Raw genomic sequence first — 14,790 nt, forward strand, 5'->3', positions numbered from 1 at the left:
ATCTGAACTTTGTTGGGCCAGAGTAGGGTTTTGATTGTGCGTCTCATTTCTGAGACACTCATGATGAATTGGTACTGGTAGCCTTTGTAGCTAAACTTGTTGTCATGAATTTTAATATATTCTGCACCATCAGGGCCTCTTCCTCTACAACTCCGTACTGCAGCTCCACTTGCTGTCCCTTGCTCCTCACTCATCCTTCATTCCTCTCTTCCCTAACTCTCTCCATCTGGTGCTAAACTGACGTGGTGCCTCTTCTCCTGTGAGCTCCCCATCCATCACTATCTCTGCACCACGGCGACCAGCAGGGGACTGGCTCTAATGAAGCAAATGTTTATTTCCAGAGTCTGCCTCCTTCTTCATTTAGATTGGGCTGGATGGATGGACGCTGGATATGTGGCAGTACTAGAAAAACAGAGAGTGAAAGATAGAGAAAAGAAATTGCTTGTTAAATGGGCATGTTCCCTGTGTGTGTGTGTGTGTGTGTGTGTGTGTGTGTGTGTGTGTGTGAGAGAGAGAGAGTCATTTATCTGTATCCACATATATGGTATAATGTTCTTCCTCTTTTGCCAGTAAAATTGTACGTAATAATTGTCAAAGACAAATGTACAGTCCTCATTTCCAGGTAAAATAATTAATTCTTATATATATATATATTATACAGGATGACGTTTTCTCTCTGAATTCATTAATCCCTTTCCCTCTTTGCCTCCCTTTCTCCAGTTGTGAACTGCACAGAGCCGGGCCATGTAGAGAACAGCATTAGGCAGGTACTGCCCAGCGGGCCGCATCGCTACAGCTTCCAAACCACTGTGTCATACCGCTGTAACCCGGGCTATTACCTGCTGGGCACCAGCTCCATCTCCTGTCAGGGGGATGGTACTTGGGATCGCTCCCTGCCCAAGTGCCTGTGTAAGTACCTCAGGAGGCAGTTGTAGGTGCCGCGGCATGAATTCCAATTTTTTGTATATGCTAAAAAAGAGGACTTGCCACGCATTGCCCAATGCTCCACCTGGATTTTTTTTTCTTTCATTTTGTTAAAGAGGAAATCAGTTGTTTTTCAATTTGAAGTCTTCAAATAACTAAATTCAGCATCCCAAAAATATTACAGGTTGTACTATAATACGAAGGAAAGAAGCAACTTACTAGATTTTAGGATCAGGAAACGGTAAATGTTTATTATTTGAATTATTTAGTGAATATCATGAGTGTTTATCATTTCTGTTGCAAATATTTGCAGATGGTACTTAAAGGTCCTAACTTTAATAAAGTGATGACGCCAATAAGTGTGTAGTAAATGATCACTTCTTCACCATTGGGTTTTTTGCCATTGTTCATTGGTCTCTTTCTCTCATCTCCCTACTCTTATTGGACAGTGGTGCTTTGTGACCGCCCCAGTATGCCTCCCTACGCCCAGATATCAGGCGACCGACGCACAGTGGGCTCTGTCATCCGCTACAGCTGCATCGGCCAGCGTACCATCGTCGGCAACACCACAAGGATGTGCCAGTTGGACGGCCAGTGGAGCGGGTCGCCACCACACTGCTCCGGTATGGAAAACTGCACCCAGATTGACTGTCTAACTGTTCTGGATGATAACATAAAAAAAATGATACCCATTATGTGAAACCTTTTTGAGTAAACGTTCAAGATCAACTTAAAATAAACTACTGAAACTACAAAAATTCCATCTATAAGGTGCACTATGCAGTTTAACGGGGAGGGTACTTTTTTTTTTTTACATTGTCAGAGCCTGCAGTTAGTTTACAAAACCTATGTCAAATATGTTGAGGAACCTGCAGAGCCGGCCCAAGCCTTCAGGGGGCCCTAAGCGAAATATGATTAGGGGGCCCCTCCCCAATGTTAGCGCTGCTGAAACTATAGATCTTTGTTAAATATCATTCACAAACCCAGTGTTTTCCGCTAGTGCCTCCACTGTGCGGCTGTGCGAAGATATTAGACAGCCGAGATTCAGACCCTCTTAGGGGGGTCCGGGGGTATGCCCCCCCGGGAGATTTTTTTAGCCTTTTTAAAGTGAAATGCATGAATCTGGTGCCCTTTGAGAGGAAAATTAAGAGGCTAAATCTGAGAAATCTTGTGTGAACAAATAATTTGGAGACACTGGGTCCAATGAATTAGAAGCTATTGAAGAAGGACACATGGATTTTCCATAAAAATATTAATATAAAATAAAATATTATGGGTTGGGCTTGGAGCTCTTTTTCTTTTACGGACATATTTCTCTGTAATATAGTGAATGCATTTAAATGCAGTGTGAGGAACGAAGCAGAAGAACTCTGTTATCCAGCTACTGTATCTTTTTTTCCACAGACAAGGCTGACATAGGCTATAGACTATACACAGTGCATGGGCAACTGAGGGCAGCCCCATTTCCAATTGTTTTTAAATAAACTCAATACACACTGTGCATGGATGTGAACGTGACATGATCAGATAATTTCGGATTTCCTCCGAGATGAACTAATTAAATTTTTAGGCTATTAATTATCTAGACCAAAACATTTTATTCTTTTTTTTTGTATAACTCACATTTGCATAGTATGATGTTAATATCAAACACAGAAACTAAAAAATAAAAAAATTTTTTTTTTTAGGGGGCCCCCCAGGCAGTCGGGGGCCCTAAGCGGTCGCTTAGTTCGCTTATGCCTCGGGCCGGCTCTGGGAACCTGGAACCAAATAGACTAGAACATGTTTGTTAACCAAACTGTGGGCCCTGCTGTTGTAAACGAAAACAGTGAAAAAGTTACTTTTCAGGTAGCTTTCAAACTTCAAACATTGTTCCAGGGATCACATTTTCTTGTGAGAAAAGTTGGTTTATTCAGTTATGAGAATATACCTTGTAAAATATTCACTTCTCTGACCCACCCAAAGTTACTCAGTGCACCTTTAAACTGTGTGCTAGTGTAGCCCCCTTTCTCATCCTCTTTTTACCCACCTGCTTGTTATAATTGATTATGTCATATGTTATATTAGCACCCAGTCATACCCTCGTAATGCCAGTCCAAATAATAAAGAGTTTGGTTGAAGCTGTAGGTGCACCAAAGATGGGGCAGCATTGTGCTCCACAGGCCTCAAGGGCAACGTGAGTGTCCTCCATTAAACTGCTTTAATCTGTTCATATCAGATGAAGGAACAGGGGACGCCCAAAACTCAGTTGAGTTATGAAGCACTATAAAAGACATCGGCCCCAATACTCTCTGTACCCTTACAGCAATTTGCTTAGTATCTTGAGGTGTCCACACAAGCAAATATGCATAGACACTAGGGGTGTGAACATTTACAAAAATTTCTAAACGGTTACACGGCAGCACATTTTTCGTGTACACGTTTAACTGTTTGATATGGGGGGGTAGGGGGGCGTAATTATTGTTTTTTTGCCGATCCTGTTGGAGTGACTTCGAAGTGATCATAACTGCCTAGTGATCATCTGTCATTAGACTGACTCAAGCTGTCGGGGCCGTTGTCGGCTTGCGAGCCGACCAGCTGATCAGACCAGCTGTTTGAGACAGAGATGAAAAGGAAAGTGAAACTGAAGGTGTAGCAGTTAGATAGTTCAATCAATAAATAGTGTAACCAAATACAATAATGTATTGTTTTATCTACTTTAGTGGCCTACAGTAGCTCACATCGCCCACCACTCCTATAATTCCCAAACTTTGAAAAAAAAAAAAAACAGATCTCGTTTATTAATTGTTCCTAAACGGTTATGATTTACCAAACGGTTATACGTGTACACGTGCACACCCCTAATAGACACAAATAAAAGCACATTCCCAAACATTAGACAGAAACATACACAGGCATAGACATTGACAGAAACTCACAAACACAAACTAGCTCACATACAGACCCACCAGCGAACAATAAAATAGCATGCTGACAGTTTAATGTCAAATTCATTACATTCATAGATATTGCAGAGATTGCTGGTGTTCTCTCTATGGGCAATAAACACAACCTTTTTCTAAATATTTCCCTGACATTCATAGCTTTGCACTATTAAAGTTATGTTGGCCAGTGTCTTGTAAACTAGGGAGCGAGAGCAGTACACAGCATTGATAGGCGTGTTTTGATGTTTTAAATAGACATGGAAATATCAAGCTAGATGCACACTATGTTGGGTCAGTGAAATAAAAAAGCATCTTGTTTTGCACATTGTCTGCATGTTGAACAAATAGATATAATGCATTTTGGAATCTAGTTGCTCCGTAGGGCAGTAGGGAAATACTATTTTCCTGGTGGATGGCTGGGTGGGGAGTTGGGATCTGTGTTATTTTCCTAATCAAATTATTATTGTATTTTAATTTGAAAACATGCAGAGAATACATTTATAATGTACATTTTCCACATGAGTGAAGATCCGATATTTTCAAAAATAAAAGCATTTAAAAAAAAATCTTGTTTCATCTTGTTCCAGGCGAGTCTGCCGGTCTGTGTGGAGATCCAGGCGTTCCTGTGCACGGTATCCGTCTGGGAGAAGAGTTTACTGTGGGCAGTGCTGTGCGCTTTAGCTGTGAGCCTGGCTATATGCTGAAGGGTTCGCCAGAGAGAACGTGTCTCACCAATGGGACCTGGATTGGCACCCAACCTGAGTGTCATGGTAAGAAAATACCTCTCTAACTCATCAATACCAGCCTCGGCTTCTCATCCCTGTACATTCACTAACATACTAGAGGAATCATATGAGTTCTGCCAGTAAACTCTATGTGTCTTTCTTGAACAAAACCAACATGTTCTGTGTCAAATATGTTGAAAGTCAGGTTGCTGTATTCCACAAAGCCTATACGTTATCAGCAATTCTGTCTATGATTTCAATAGACAGAATTGCAAGGTCCCTCCCCCAAGTGGAGAAGCATACAAACCGTAGGTCTGCTGAGAGGAGTTAGATATTAATAATAATGCATTTTATTTGGAGGCGCCTTTCAAGACTCAAGGTCGCCGTACATTTAAAAACATATACATTATAAAAAGCAAGGCAGGTACACTAATATAATTAAAAACAATTTAAAATAAGTAGACAATGGGTGAGGAAGGGAAGATCAGGGGGGGTATGCAGATTTGAAAAGGTGGGTTTTGAGTTTGGATTATACAGGGATATGGAGTCAGTGTTGCGGATGTCTGGGGTAGTGCATTCCAGAGCAGGGGAGCAGAGCGGCTGAAGGCTCCCCACCATGGTGAGACGGGCAGAGGGGACAGCGAGGTGAACAGAGGAGGAGATAATATCAACGTTATCCACAAATTTGTGTTGAAAAGGGAGCTGAGCTCCAAGTTATGCTCTCAATTAAAGTTGAAGTCAGCGATTCCAGAGAATGCTTGTTGTCAAAATCACTTAACTTGTACGTATTGTGTAGGCGCTGAAAAAATTAATTCCTGTGTTAATACACAGCCTAGGCTCTGTTAACTGGTCTGTAAACAAAGGTTATGTAAACAAAGTAGGACCACCATAGCTAGCCACATCCCAGTTTACAGAGCCTAGGATGTGCACGCACAGTACGGACAGGTAGCAGATTGTGAGAATTATTCACTGATTTTGACAACAACTGTTCTCCAGAATCATTGACTCCACCTTTACGGTTCCAACTCAAACCTGTGACTATAAGCCTTAGGTAGTGAGTGACAATAAGAGTAAAACCATTTGGACAGGGACAGAGTGAGCAGCTTGGAGTAGGACAGCTTTCCTGTTTGTGTTGAAAGCAGCCGGTTGAGGTTGTTCAGGAATCACATCAGGCGGCCTAGACCTAAATACAGTGTAAATATTCTGGACACGTCCAACTGGAAACCCTGGAGTAGATTCAAAAGACTATGGAGGGATTACACATCCCATCTGGCCTGAGTACGCCTTGGGATTTCTTATGAGGAGCAGGAGGACATCACTTGGGGAAATGATGTGTGGGCTAATGATTAAATTGCTACCACTGCAAACTTAACCTGGATAACTACTGGGAAATGAATGGATGGGTGGTTTGATGGACTTAGCAGGAGCAGTAATGAATGAACACAATATCATAGCCTCTATTAACTTGGAAAACTGTAAAGCTGGAGAGTAATGATTGTGCGGTAACCAAATTTGAACTAGTCCAGGAAGGGCTTATATAAGACATTTTCATTTCACTTCATTTAAAGAGCGCCTATTATGCTTTTTCATATTTTCTGACCTATAAATGCTGTTATAATGTTATACAGTCATGCTAAATGATACCAAAGTGTCAGATAATGACATGCATTTTAGACAAATTCCCTGCTTACTGTCTGGGCTGGCTGCAGGTGGCTGTGCACAGCCTACACACTCCGATGCCGATCGCGGCAGCCTAGTGCCTAGTTTCCTGGATTGTGTGATGTAGAACAAAGCGGATTGTCCATGTATGGTCATGCTGCTACACGCTCAGACATGTCCCTGTCCCCCCCCTCCCTGCCTGTTCAAATCTGCATGGCTCACACTGCAGTCTAGCCTGGTCCTACCAGACCATCGTACTTAATTTCATTCGTACAGAAGGTCTGGAATCGCTCAATTGACAAAAGTTAACTCACTTGAAGGTGGGTGTCTTTTGAAGTTTAAAACTATTGGATGTGGCCAGTGCCACTCTGGATCTGCCAACCAATCGCATAACGTTTGGTCGTGACGTAAATCATAAGCCGCGTTCTGAGCTACTCCCTCTGTTCGCTGATTGGACCGCCAAAAATCTGTCCGGAGAAAACCAAAGAATATACTGCAGACCCAGACTGACTACTGAAGGGAAATTAAAATTGAGCGGAAGTAGGTAAGCGGTGGTGCCAGGCTAACTGCAGTCTGCTCAGTGTAACTGAAACTAGGGGGCGTGCCTGTTGCTATGCAGTAACCGGCCTTCTCTGATTGGCCAGGTTCAAACAGAGTGCAGAGGGAGAGAGCGTTTTTGCAGAGGCTAAACTGCAGTACCAAAGTTAGACTGAAAAATATCATAATAGGTCATAATCGAGCACTTGTGCATGCGTATACTTTCCAGATGCTGTCTTTTTCCTTTTCTCAGAAGTTTGATTATCCCGCTACGTTAATATTGCAAACCTGTGTATTCATACATTTATATTATAATTTCAGGGGTAATTGAAATCCAAGAAACTTATCTCAATGGGAGTAAATTGTTGCTTTTATGAATGTTTTAGAAAAAGTATAACTTTGCTAATGAATATTTATGTTTAAACACACCATGAGGGTTTTCATTTTTGTATAATAGCCATTACGATTGCTTAGACAGACAAAGGCATTAAAAACAACAAACACTAGAGTTTTCTTTTTCGCCTGACAAATGTCTTATATAGTACATGAGGAAGAGTAAAGTAGAAAGGTTGTTATTGAATATCTCAAGAGGTGATCTTTTGCAAACACTAATTTGAACAATTTCACTTGATATAGATCTTCATCAAATAATTAAACGTCAATAGGACAGGGGGTTTATCTGTGTTAAACAAATTTGTTAAAGCTGTAGACTTTCACCATCTAGTTCGATGTATGTCCGATTTGTGTTTTCTATCCATTTTTCTTTCTCATTGTGTTCAAATCAACTTCAAGAGTATTATTTGTGGGGTTTTGTGGCGTGTGTTTGTTTTAAATTCAATTGTTCGATATGGCAAGTTGTGTCCAATGTTTATATTATTTCTTACGCACGTCCAAGAAAAAATTAAATAAAACCATCCATAAACTTGCAATTGCAATTATGTTATCGTTGAGTGAGTTGACAAGCTTTATCTGCAGTTATATGTAGTATTTGTTTTTCCCTTCACACACACGCACACACACACGTCTCACTCCTTCTCTGGTGTGTGGTATGCCCAGCAGCAGGGGTTGCCCACCTGTTCTCAGTTGGCAGCGACTTCAAGGGCCAGGCCACATCTGGTCATTACGGGAGGGCCAAGCCCACAGGGCTCTGAGGGCCCAGGGCAAGCTGGAGACTGTAATGAACAGAACCATCGCTGGCGGCCGGACAGACACCAAGGGACTTAGTGAGCAAAGGATGTGTCGATCAAAGTTACTTATGAAGTAGGATGCGGGGGAAGATGGTTGGGTGGGCGGATTAAGAACAGAGGGAAGGAAAAAAAACACAGAGTGAGCAATACACATTGTGCATATAAAGATATATAAAAAGAATGTAGAAGACACAACCCACATTTTATAAAAAGCATAAAATTAGAAGCTTTAGGCATGTTCATTGATATGTAGTAAAGATAAGTAAAATGTAAAAAGATGTAAGAAGACAAGTGAGTAAAATTGTTGAAAATCTTTCATCTACGATTCTGCCTTTGGTCTTGAAAAATGCTTAGATGTGTCAAGGTCTGCACTCCACACATTACTTATTTACACCTTCTTCTTTGGTCACTGAGGATCTGGCCTGTAGATGACTTATACCTCATCCTTTTCTCCTGCCCTCTCTCTTTTCTCCCATTTTTAGTAATCTCCTGTGGAAACCCGGGAACTCCACGGAATGCCCAGATCCTGATCCACGATGGCCTAACATATTCCAGATCCATTACATACACTTGCAGAGAGGGCTACTACTCTACTGGCATGCTTACCCGACACTGCACTGTTAACGGGACCTGGACCGGCAACATGCCCGAGTGCTCAGGTATTTTACAGCTCTTACAGAGAAAAAAAAAAGTTAATTCATAGATGCAAAGTGCTTGTCGTTTTGTGTGTAGGGAATTTGAAATACATGCTCCAGTTGAGGATTATTGGGGTTCCCGCGGATAAGGCATTGAATTCTCTCACATTTTCATAAAATGCCTCTTCCTCGCATAACCATCACATGGAACAGACACTGACAATTCACTCACATTTAATTTACTGCTGGGACACTCAAAGCAGATGCACTGCCAGCTATCCATGCCGTGCAAATGAATGAAAATTGGCTGTTCAACCGAGATCTAAAAGAAAACCTAGACATACTCTGTTTTTGTTGTTGTCAAATGATGTAACGCTTCTCTACAATAGATAAGCTAATAGCAATGGAAAAAGCTATTCGGATTTTTAGTTATCTTCCACTTGGTCTCTCTTCCTTAGTTTTCTAAAAGTTTACACTTTTCAATTAAGGTAATAGGCCTTACAATGGCAGCATTTATATCCATTCCCTAAAGATAAGGTCAATACATCTTTTATAATAAATTGCTTTATATTTATATTATGCAAGAAATACATTTAAACAAAACACAGAAGCCATGCTAACTGCTTGTAATGGCAGATTTTTTTTTGCAATAAAGACTGATCCCTGTCTCAGTGAAAGGAAATTGGTTTCGAGGCATGGTCCGCTCAAATGGCCCATGTCAGACCGACAGCGCTTTATCATCATGCCTAACAAAAGACACACAGCTGCTGTACGAAGCCAAGAGACCCCGGCAAATAGAGGTCACTGAAAGAACCACTTTCCTCTGAATGGAGAGGATGAACCCTAAGCAGCACCATTATATATTTCAGAACCCGGTAATCCATAGGAGTGACAGGGTACAAGTTGACCGTCTTTAGGAGAACACCTTTAGAGAGTGAAGGAAATGTGAATAGGAGAACTTCTGATTGATTGATTTCTATTGAATAGTCTAAAAACGATGTGTTTAAAAGGGATTTACTTAGCATACGTAACATGGAAGTTTTGGAAGTCTCACTCCATTTCGGCTGTAATTTACTTACTGACATTTACACCAGTTTAAACATTGTATTTAGTACATAAAGCATCATATCCCAAAGGCATGGACTGTTTGCCAGTGAGAATATTAAGAATATTATTATGCAAGAGGAGAAGTTATCTCACTGTGCCTCAGCCCTGTAGTTACAGGGTGTCCTAAATGGACATTGTGGCTTCAATCTGTGCGCTCTTACCAGCCCAGTGGGAAATGTAAATTCTTGCTTAGTCAAGGGAAGCACTAAATCCAATGCTTCACCCGACTGTGAATGTTGCTAGAATGTTTGTCATAAGCATTTAATAATGCCTTTTGGTCCCAAGGCAACTTAGCGCAATGTGTCCTTCTGTGCCCTGGATTCTCTGACCTAGACTTAAACAGCAGAGCTGAGCAACGATGATGCTGAGTCACACAGTGTAATCCTCACTGTTGTTTCTCAACCATACTGTTTTCCCCGCAGGATGTACAAATGTGTAATCAATGAGACCTGTGGTTCATTTTGGAGCTTTAGGGAGCTACTGTACAAGGATTGCAAGATTTAGCCTATCTGCACCTTAAAGCTATAAACTGAAGACAGTTAAAGCCCTTTGGCTATTCCCTTAGACAACATACATTAAATCACTCTGTCTGATATGGTGATTAGAGAGGATTGAAAAGGGATGATAATCAGTTTCATGGTGAGTAATATTCTCAAGCATACAGTACATACAGTATAAATAAATCACCCAAACGTCATTGTTCATCAATCAATGAGTTGAGTAGTACCTGTGACGAAACATCACTTTTGTTAATTAAATCATTAGGTTTTGTTTTTTAGGTGAACTGCTTGGCTCAAGTGCATACACCATTTAAAACAGTGCATTAACTATGAGGCTATCCAGCTACTTGCTTGTGTTTCATACCAAGTGTGTGATATTGATTTCCTGCTTCACCATGTCCAGCTAAATGTAAAACAAATTGAACCATCAACTAATATGGCTGAGATCTGAAGAGGCTGGGGAACATTATTTATTTTTCCTTATTACTTGAAGTGCTGGAATTTCCCAACTATTACAAATACCACAATGTTCATGTTGGCTGTTAAAATTCCCTGTAAAAATATCTCTCATTATAAATACCCAATGAGAGATGAATGCTTTTTCGTTTTTGTAGGACAGGGTATGTATATAAAAATCAATATAACTTCAAATGTTTAATTATTTATTTAAACAGTAATTAATGTAAACTGTAATTATTGCATATATTCAAACCAGTGTTTTTCTGAAAAGCACTAGCCATCAGAGACCCCAAGGCCTATGGGCGATTTGTCAGTGCTTTCAAATTATTTATCATCACACATCTCACTCCATTAAGCTATCAATGCTTGTGTGTAATTAGACTAGCCAAATCAACGTTGCAGAGTGGCATAATACACGCTCACCTGGAACGTCTTCCATAAATGGAATATCTGCATGATCCCTATTCTCTGACGGAAGTAACCTTTGTCTCTTTTTCCTCAAAACTGTTTCAGAATCACTCTATGTTGAGGATGATGTGTTTTCATGCACCCGATAAAGGCAGGGTTTTTCCTGCATTCAAAAAATGTTGGCGCCCGCCAAAGGAATTTTAGCGCCCGCCAAAGGAAAATCCTCAGCGCCAAAGTGTTTTTTTTTATATATATAGATAAATAAATAAAAATCTACTTAAAACGGCTCCAAATGTGTTTCCATTTCCGCGCCATTCCAGTCATATTACTTGCAATCTCAGTTGTAAAAAAATAAATCAGGTCGGGGATAATCGTTATTAAACTATCATTGTTCCGCTCGCCGGGGCATGCAGGCTTATGAATGCAGCGCACCCTTTCAGCCGTGAGCTCCGCTCGGCCCCTCCCTCACCTGAGTTTAGCTATCGGCTCGTCCAGAGTAGGAGGGAGATGTTGCGCATTGCCGGGTGTTTTGAAAAACTTCTAGATGACGAGAATAAAGGTAAAACTAATTGTGTTGTCTGAAAACACTTCAGACTCACAACAGACTAAAATAATGTGCAAGATTTGTCACACGCGAGTAACGTGACATACGCGACCGAGAGAGAGAGACAGAGAGAGAGAAAGAAAAGTGATATAGCCTACGACCTGATCTGCACCTCTAAACATCCCGACCAATTTGTTTATTCACTTTAAGTCGAATCATAGTGGTCTATGACCAAGCAATCAATGAATAAAAACACAGGAAGTTTAAAGCTCCTTAACTCCTGCCACCACAACTGTCAACACTACAATGCAACTGCCTATCCAGCCAGCTCCATGACATAAATAAATCATGCCCTTACATTCAATGCTAGCAAAAGACGTGCCCTATCAACACCATTTACAACTGGTTATTTTTATTTTGACATATTTTTTTTTAAATTATTAAAAATATGTTTCACTTATTTAGCCTATTTCTATTCTCTGTTTTCAATTCAATTAGGCCTTTGTTTAAAGTCCAAAGTCATGGTGTTATTAGAAAAAAACCTTGTTAAAAGTAAAATAAATGCATAATGTTCTTAAATCAATGATTAACTGTCTTTAATAATCGTGATAACACAATGTGATTACTCAAAATAATCATGATTATGATTTTTTCATAATCGAGCAGCCCTACCTTCTTCCATGGTTTAGATCAATTAGAAACAATTAAAGTATTAGGCCTAAATAGGTAGGCCTAGTCATTATTAGTATTTTGACTTCATATATAAGTTGTTTATTGTGATTTCATAAGCGTCAGTGAGCTCCATGGTAACACAGTGATTGACAGGCTGACTGAAATGCTCTTGAGCTGGACAGAAACTCCCCTCTCCCAACCCAACACCCCTCTTAAAATACACAAACCGTTTGCCTTTACTGTCGCGACCCCAAAAAAAGTCGGTCGCGTACTGACCCCCCAAAGGCCCATTCTGAGCCAGGAAAAACCCTGGATAAAGGTTGCTAACATTTATCACCTACAGTACATCTCCTGCATCTAAATCATTGCTGTCCGAATGGATAGGCCACTGCAGCAATCATCTTATGTTTCATTAATATTGACAATATCTGTAGGCTATCTCTTAATTGTTCTACTGATAAAGCCAATCTGGTGTAATTTGATGTTGTTAAATTTTTTTAATTAAAATGCAGACACTTTCAGGAAAGCTACCAGCAGCGTTGTTGTTGTTTTTTATTCAACAAAGTTATTTATATTTAAAAATGGCCAAAAATGACCACCGTTGCCTGCATTTATGTCCCTTTGTTCCGCTATCTCTGACAGTGTCACCCATTATCATTTGTTTTTGCTTATTTACCCACTTGTGTTTCTGCAGTAATTCACTGTGGTGACCCTGGAGTGTCAGCCAATGGGGTGAGGTTGGGCAGTGATTTTACCTTCAGCCACACTGTCAGTTACCAGTGTTCTCCTGGTTTCACCATGGATGCTGACCGGGCCTCCACTCTTATCTGCACCAAGGACCGAACCTGGAATGGCACCAAACCTCTCTGTAAAGGTAACGTTGTAGGATGACAGGAATTACATTATATTGATGTGATACAGCCAGACAATGGCATAGCCTAACAGGGATCATATATTACAGATATTGTTGTAAGAAGTATTCATCATACATTACACTATCATTTGGACTGAAAGGCATCTCCTCATTTCAAACAATAATCAAAATCCATGATGTCCTGCAATGCCTCTGTCTCCTTATAGCAATCGTATGTGGTCCAGCCCCTCCCATCCCTAATGGACAGGTTGTTGGAACAGAATTCACCTGGGGCTCTAGCATTAGCTACGCCTGCAACCAAGGTTACCAGCTGTCCCTGCCCACCTTGTTAACATGCCAGGGCAATGGGAACTGGAGTGGAGAGAAACCCCAGTGCTTCCGTAAGTGGCATCACGCTGGAGTGCCCAAGTACATGACATGTCATAAATATGGAATCATGATATATAATATACATATCCACTCGGGTGAAAGATATGTTGTAAATGTTGAATTAAAACCCAACATGGTTTGTGGGTGACCTCACTTGCCCCTGTTTCTCTCTTTATCTCCCTTCAATCTTACCAGCTGTGTTCTGTGGAGACCCAGGGATGCCAGCCCAGGGGAGGAGGGAGGACCGAGGATTCACCTACCTCTCCTCTGTCTCCTTTTCCTGCTACCCTCCTCTGGTCCTGGTGGGCTCCACCAGAAGATACTGTCAATATGATGGCACCTGGAGTGGTACACAGCCCTCTTGCATAGGTAAGCCACTTCTTTGTGTATCCATTTATAGTATAATCAAAGACATTCAATATGTTAGATAAGCGTACTAAATGAAGCAATCAAAGCAATGACATACAAGTTAAGAATGTGGGAATGTGATGGTTAATGGAAACAGTGCCCCTGGCCGGTAGCCTTGTATTTGTATGTACTGTATGTGTGATTGGTTTCCTGCAAACATTAATTTCTGGCTTCCACTGTGTTTCACACAAGTTCTGTGAAAAATGTAATTTCCCATACACTGTCTCCAAGGTTATGTATCTATTTGTCATGGCATCTATAAAGGGTGACTTACTTTAGCTTGAAATGAGTTATCACAAAATTGCTGAGTGTGTGTGTGTGTGTGTGTGTGTGTGTGTGTGTGTGTGTGTGTGTGTGTGTGTGTGTGTGTGTGTGTGTGTGTGTGTGTGTGTGTGTGTGTGTGTGTGTTTGTGTGTTTCAGATCCCACTCACACTACATGTGGAGATCCTGGCATTCCTCTCTTTGGAAATCAGAACAACAGTCAAGGCTACCAGGTAGAACATCTAGTAACACAGGAACATTAATTAATGTGTTGAACAAAAATAATTGTGTAACCTTTTATCTATTGGTTATGCGCTAGCACCTTTTATATAACCTGTGTACAGTAATGTGAGTTTTCCTTCTACTACCTTACATTTTGCCACAGTATGGACTGCAGGTGTAGACTATGACTAACTAATTATTGATGCTGTTAGAAGCACAGAACCAATTCAGCTCCAAATCATTCATAATGTTGGAACTGGGTTCTGCAATGTACAGCAATGTACAGCTGTATTGTGCTGCAACCCGGTCTGTCAACACAACAAGAGACAGAGATTATAGAATTTAAATAATCTAGAATAATGTCATGTCGAAGG

At 40.7% G+C, this 14,790-nt stretch overlaps 1 protein-coding gene across 1 annotated transcript in view; it reads left to right on the forward strand.

The window, feature by feature from the left end:
* csmd2 (CUB and Sushi multiple domains 2) overlaps positions 1–14,790 on the forward strand; it is a gene marked incomplete at both ends in the record, with an annotated part of 232,602 nt that overhangs the window by 209,199 nt on the left and 8,613 nt on the right. The window contains 8 exons of the mRNA XM_080045422.1: positions 721–909; positions 1,374–1,547; positions 4,436–4,618; positions 8,439–8,615; positions 12,976–13,155; positions 13,362–13,535; positions 13,720–13,893; positions 14,354–14,427. Of these exons, the coding sequence (XP_079901548.1) occupies positions 721–909; positions 1,374–1,547; positions 4,436–4,618; positions 8,439–8,615; positions 12,976–13,155; positions 13,362–13,535; positions 13,720–13,893; positions 14,354–14,427 (1,325 nt within the window). The remainder of the gene's footprint in view (positions 1–720; positions 910–1,373; positions 1,548–4,435; positions 4,619–8,438; positions 8,616–12,975; positions 13,156–13,361; positions 13,536–13,719; positions 13,894–14,353; positions 14,428–14,790) is intronic.

This window comes from Ammodytes marinus (assembly GCF_949987685.1).
Source record: "Ammodytes marinus genome assembly, chromosome: 17".
Classification (NCBI taxonomy): Eukaryota; Metazoa; Chordata; class Actinopteri; order Uranoscopiformes; family Ammodytidae; genus Ammodytes; species Ammodytes marinus.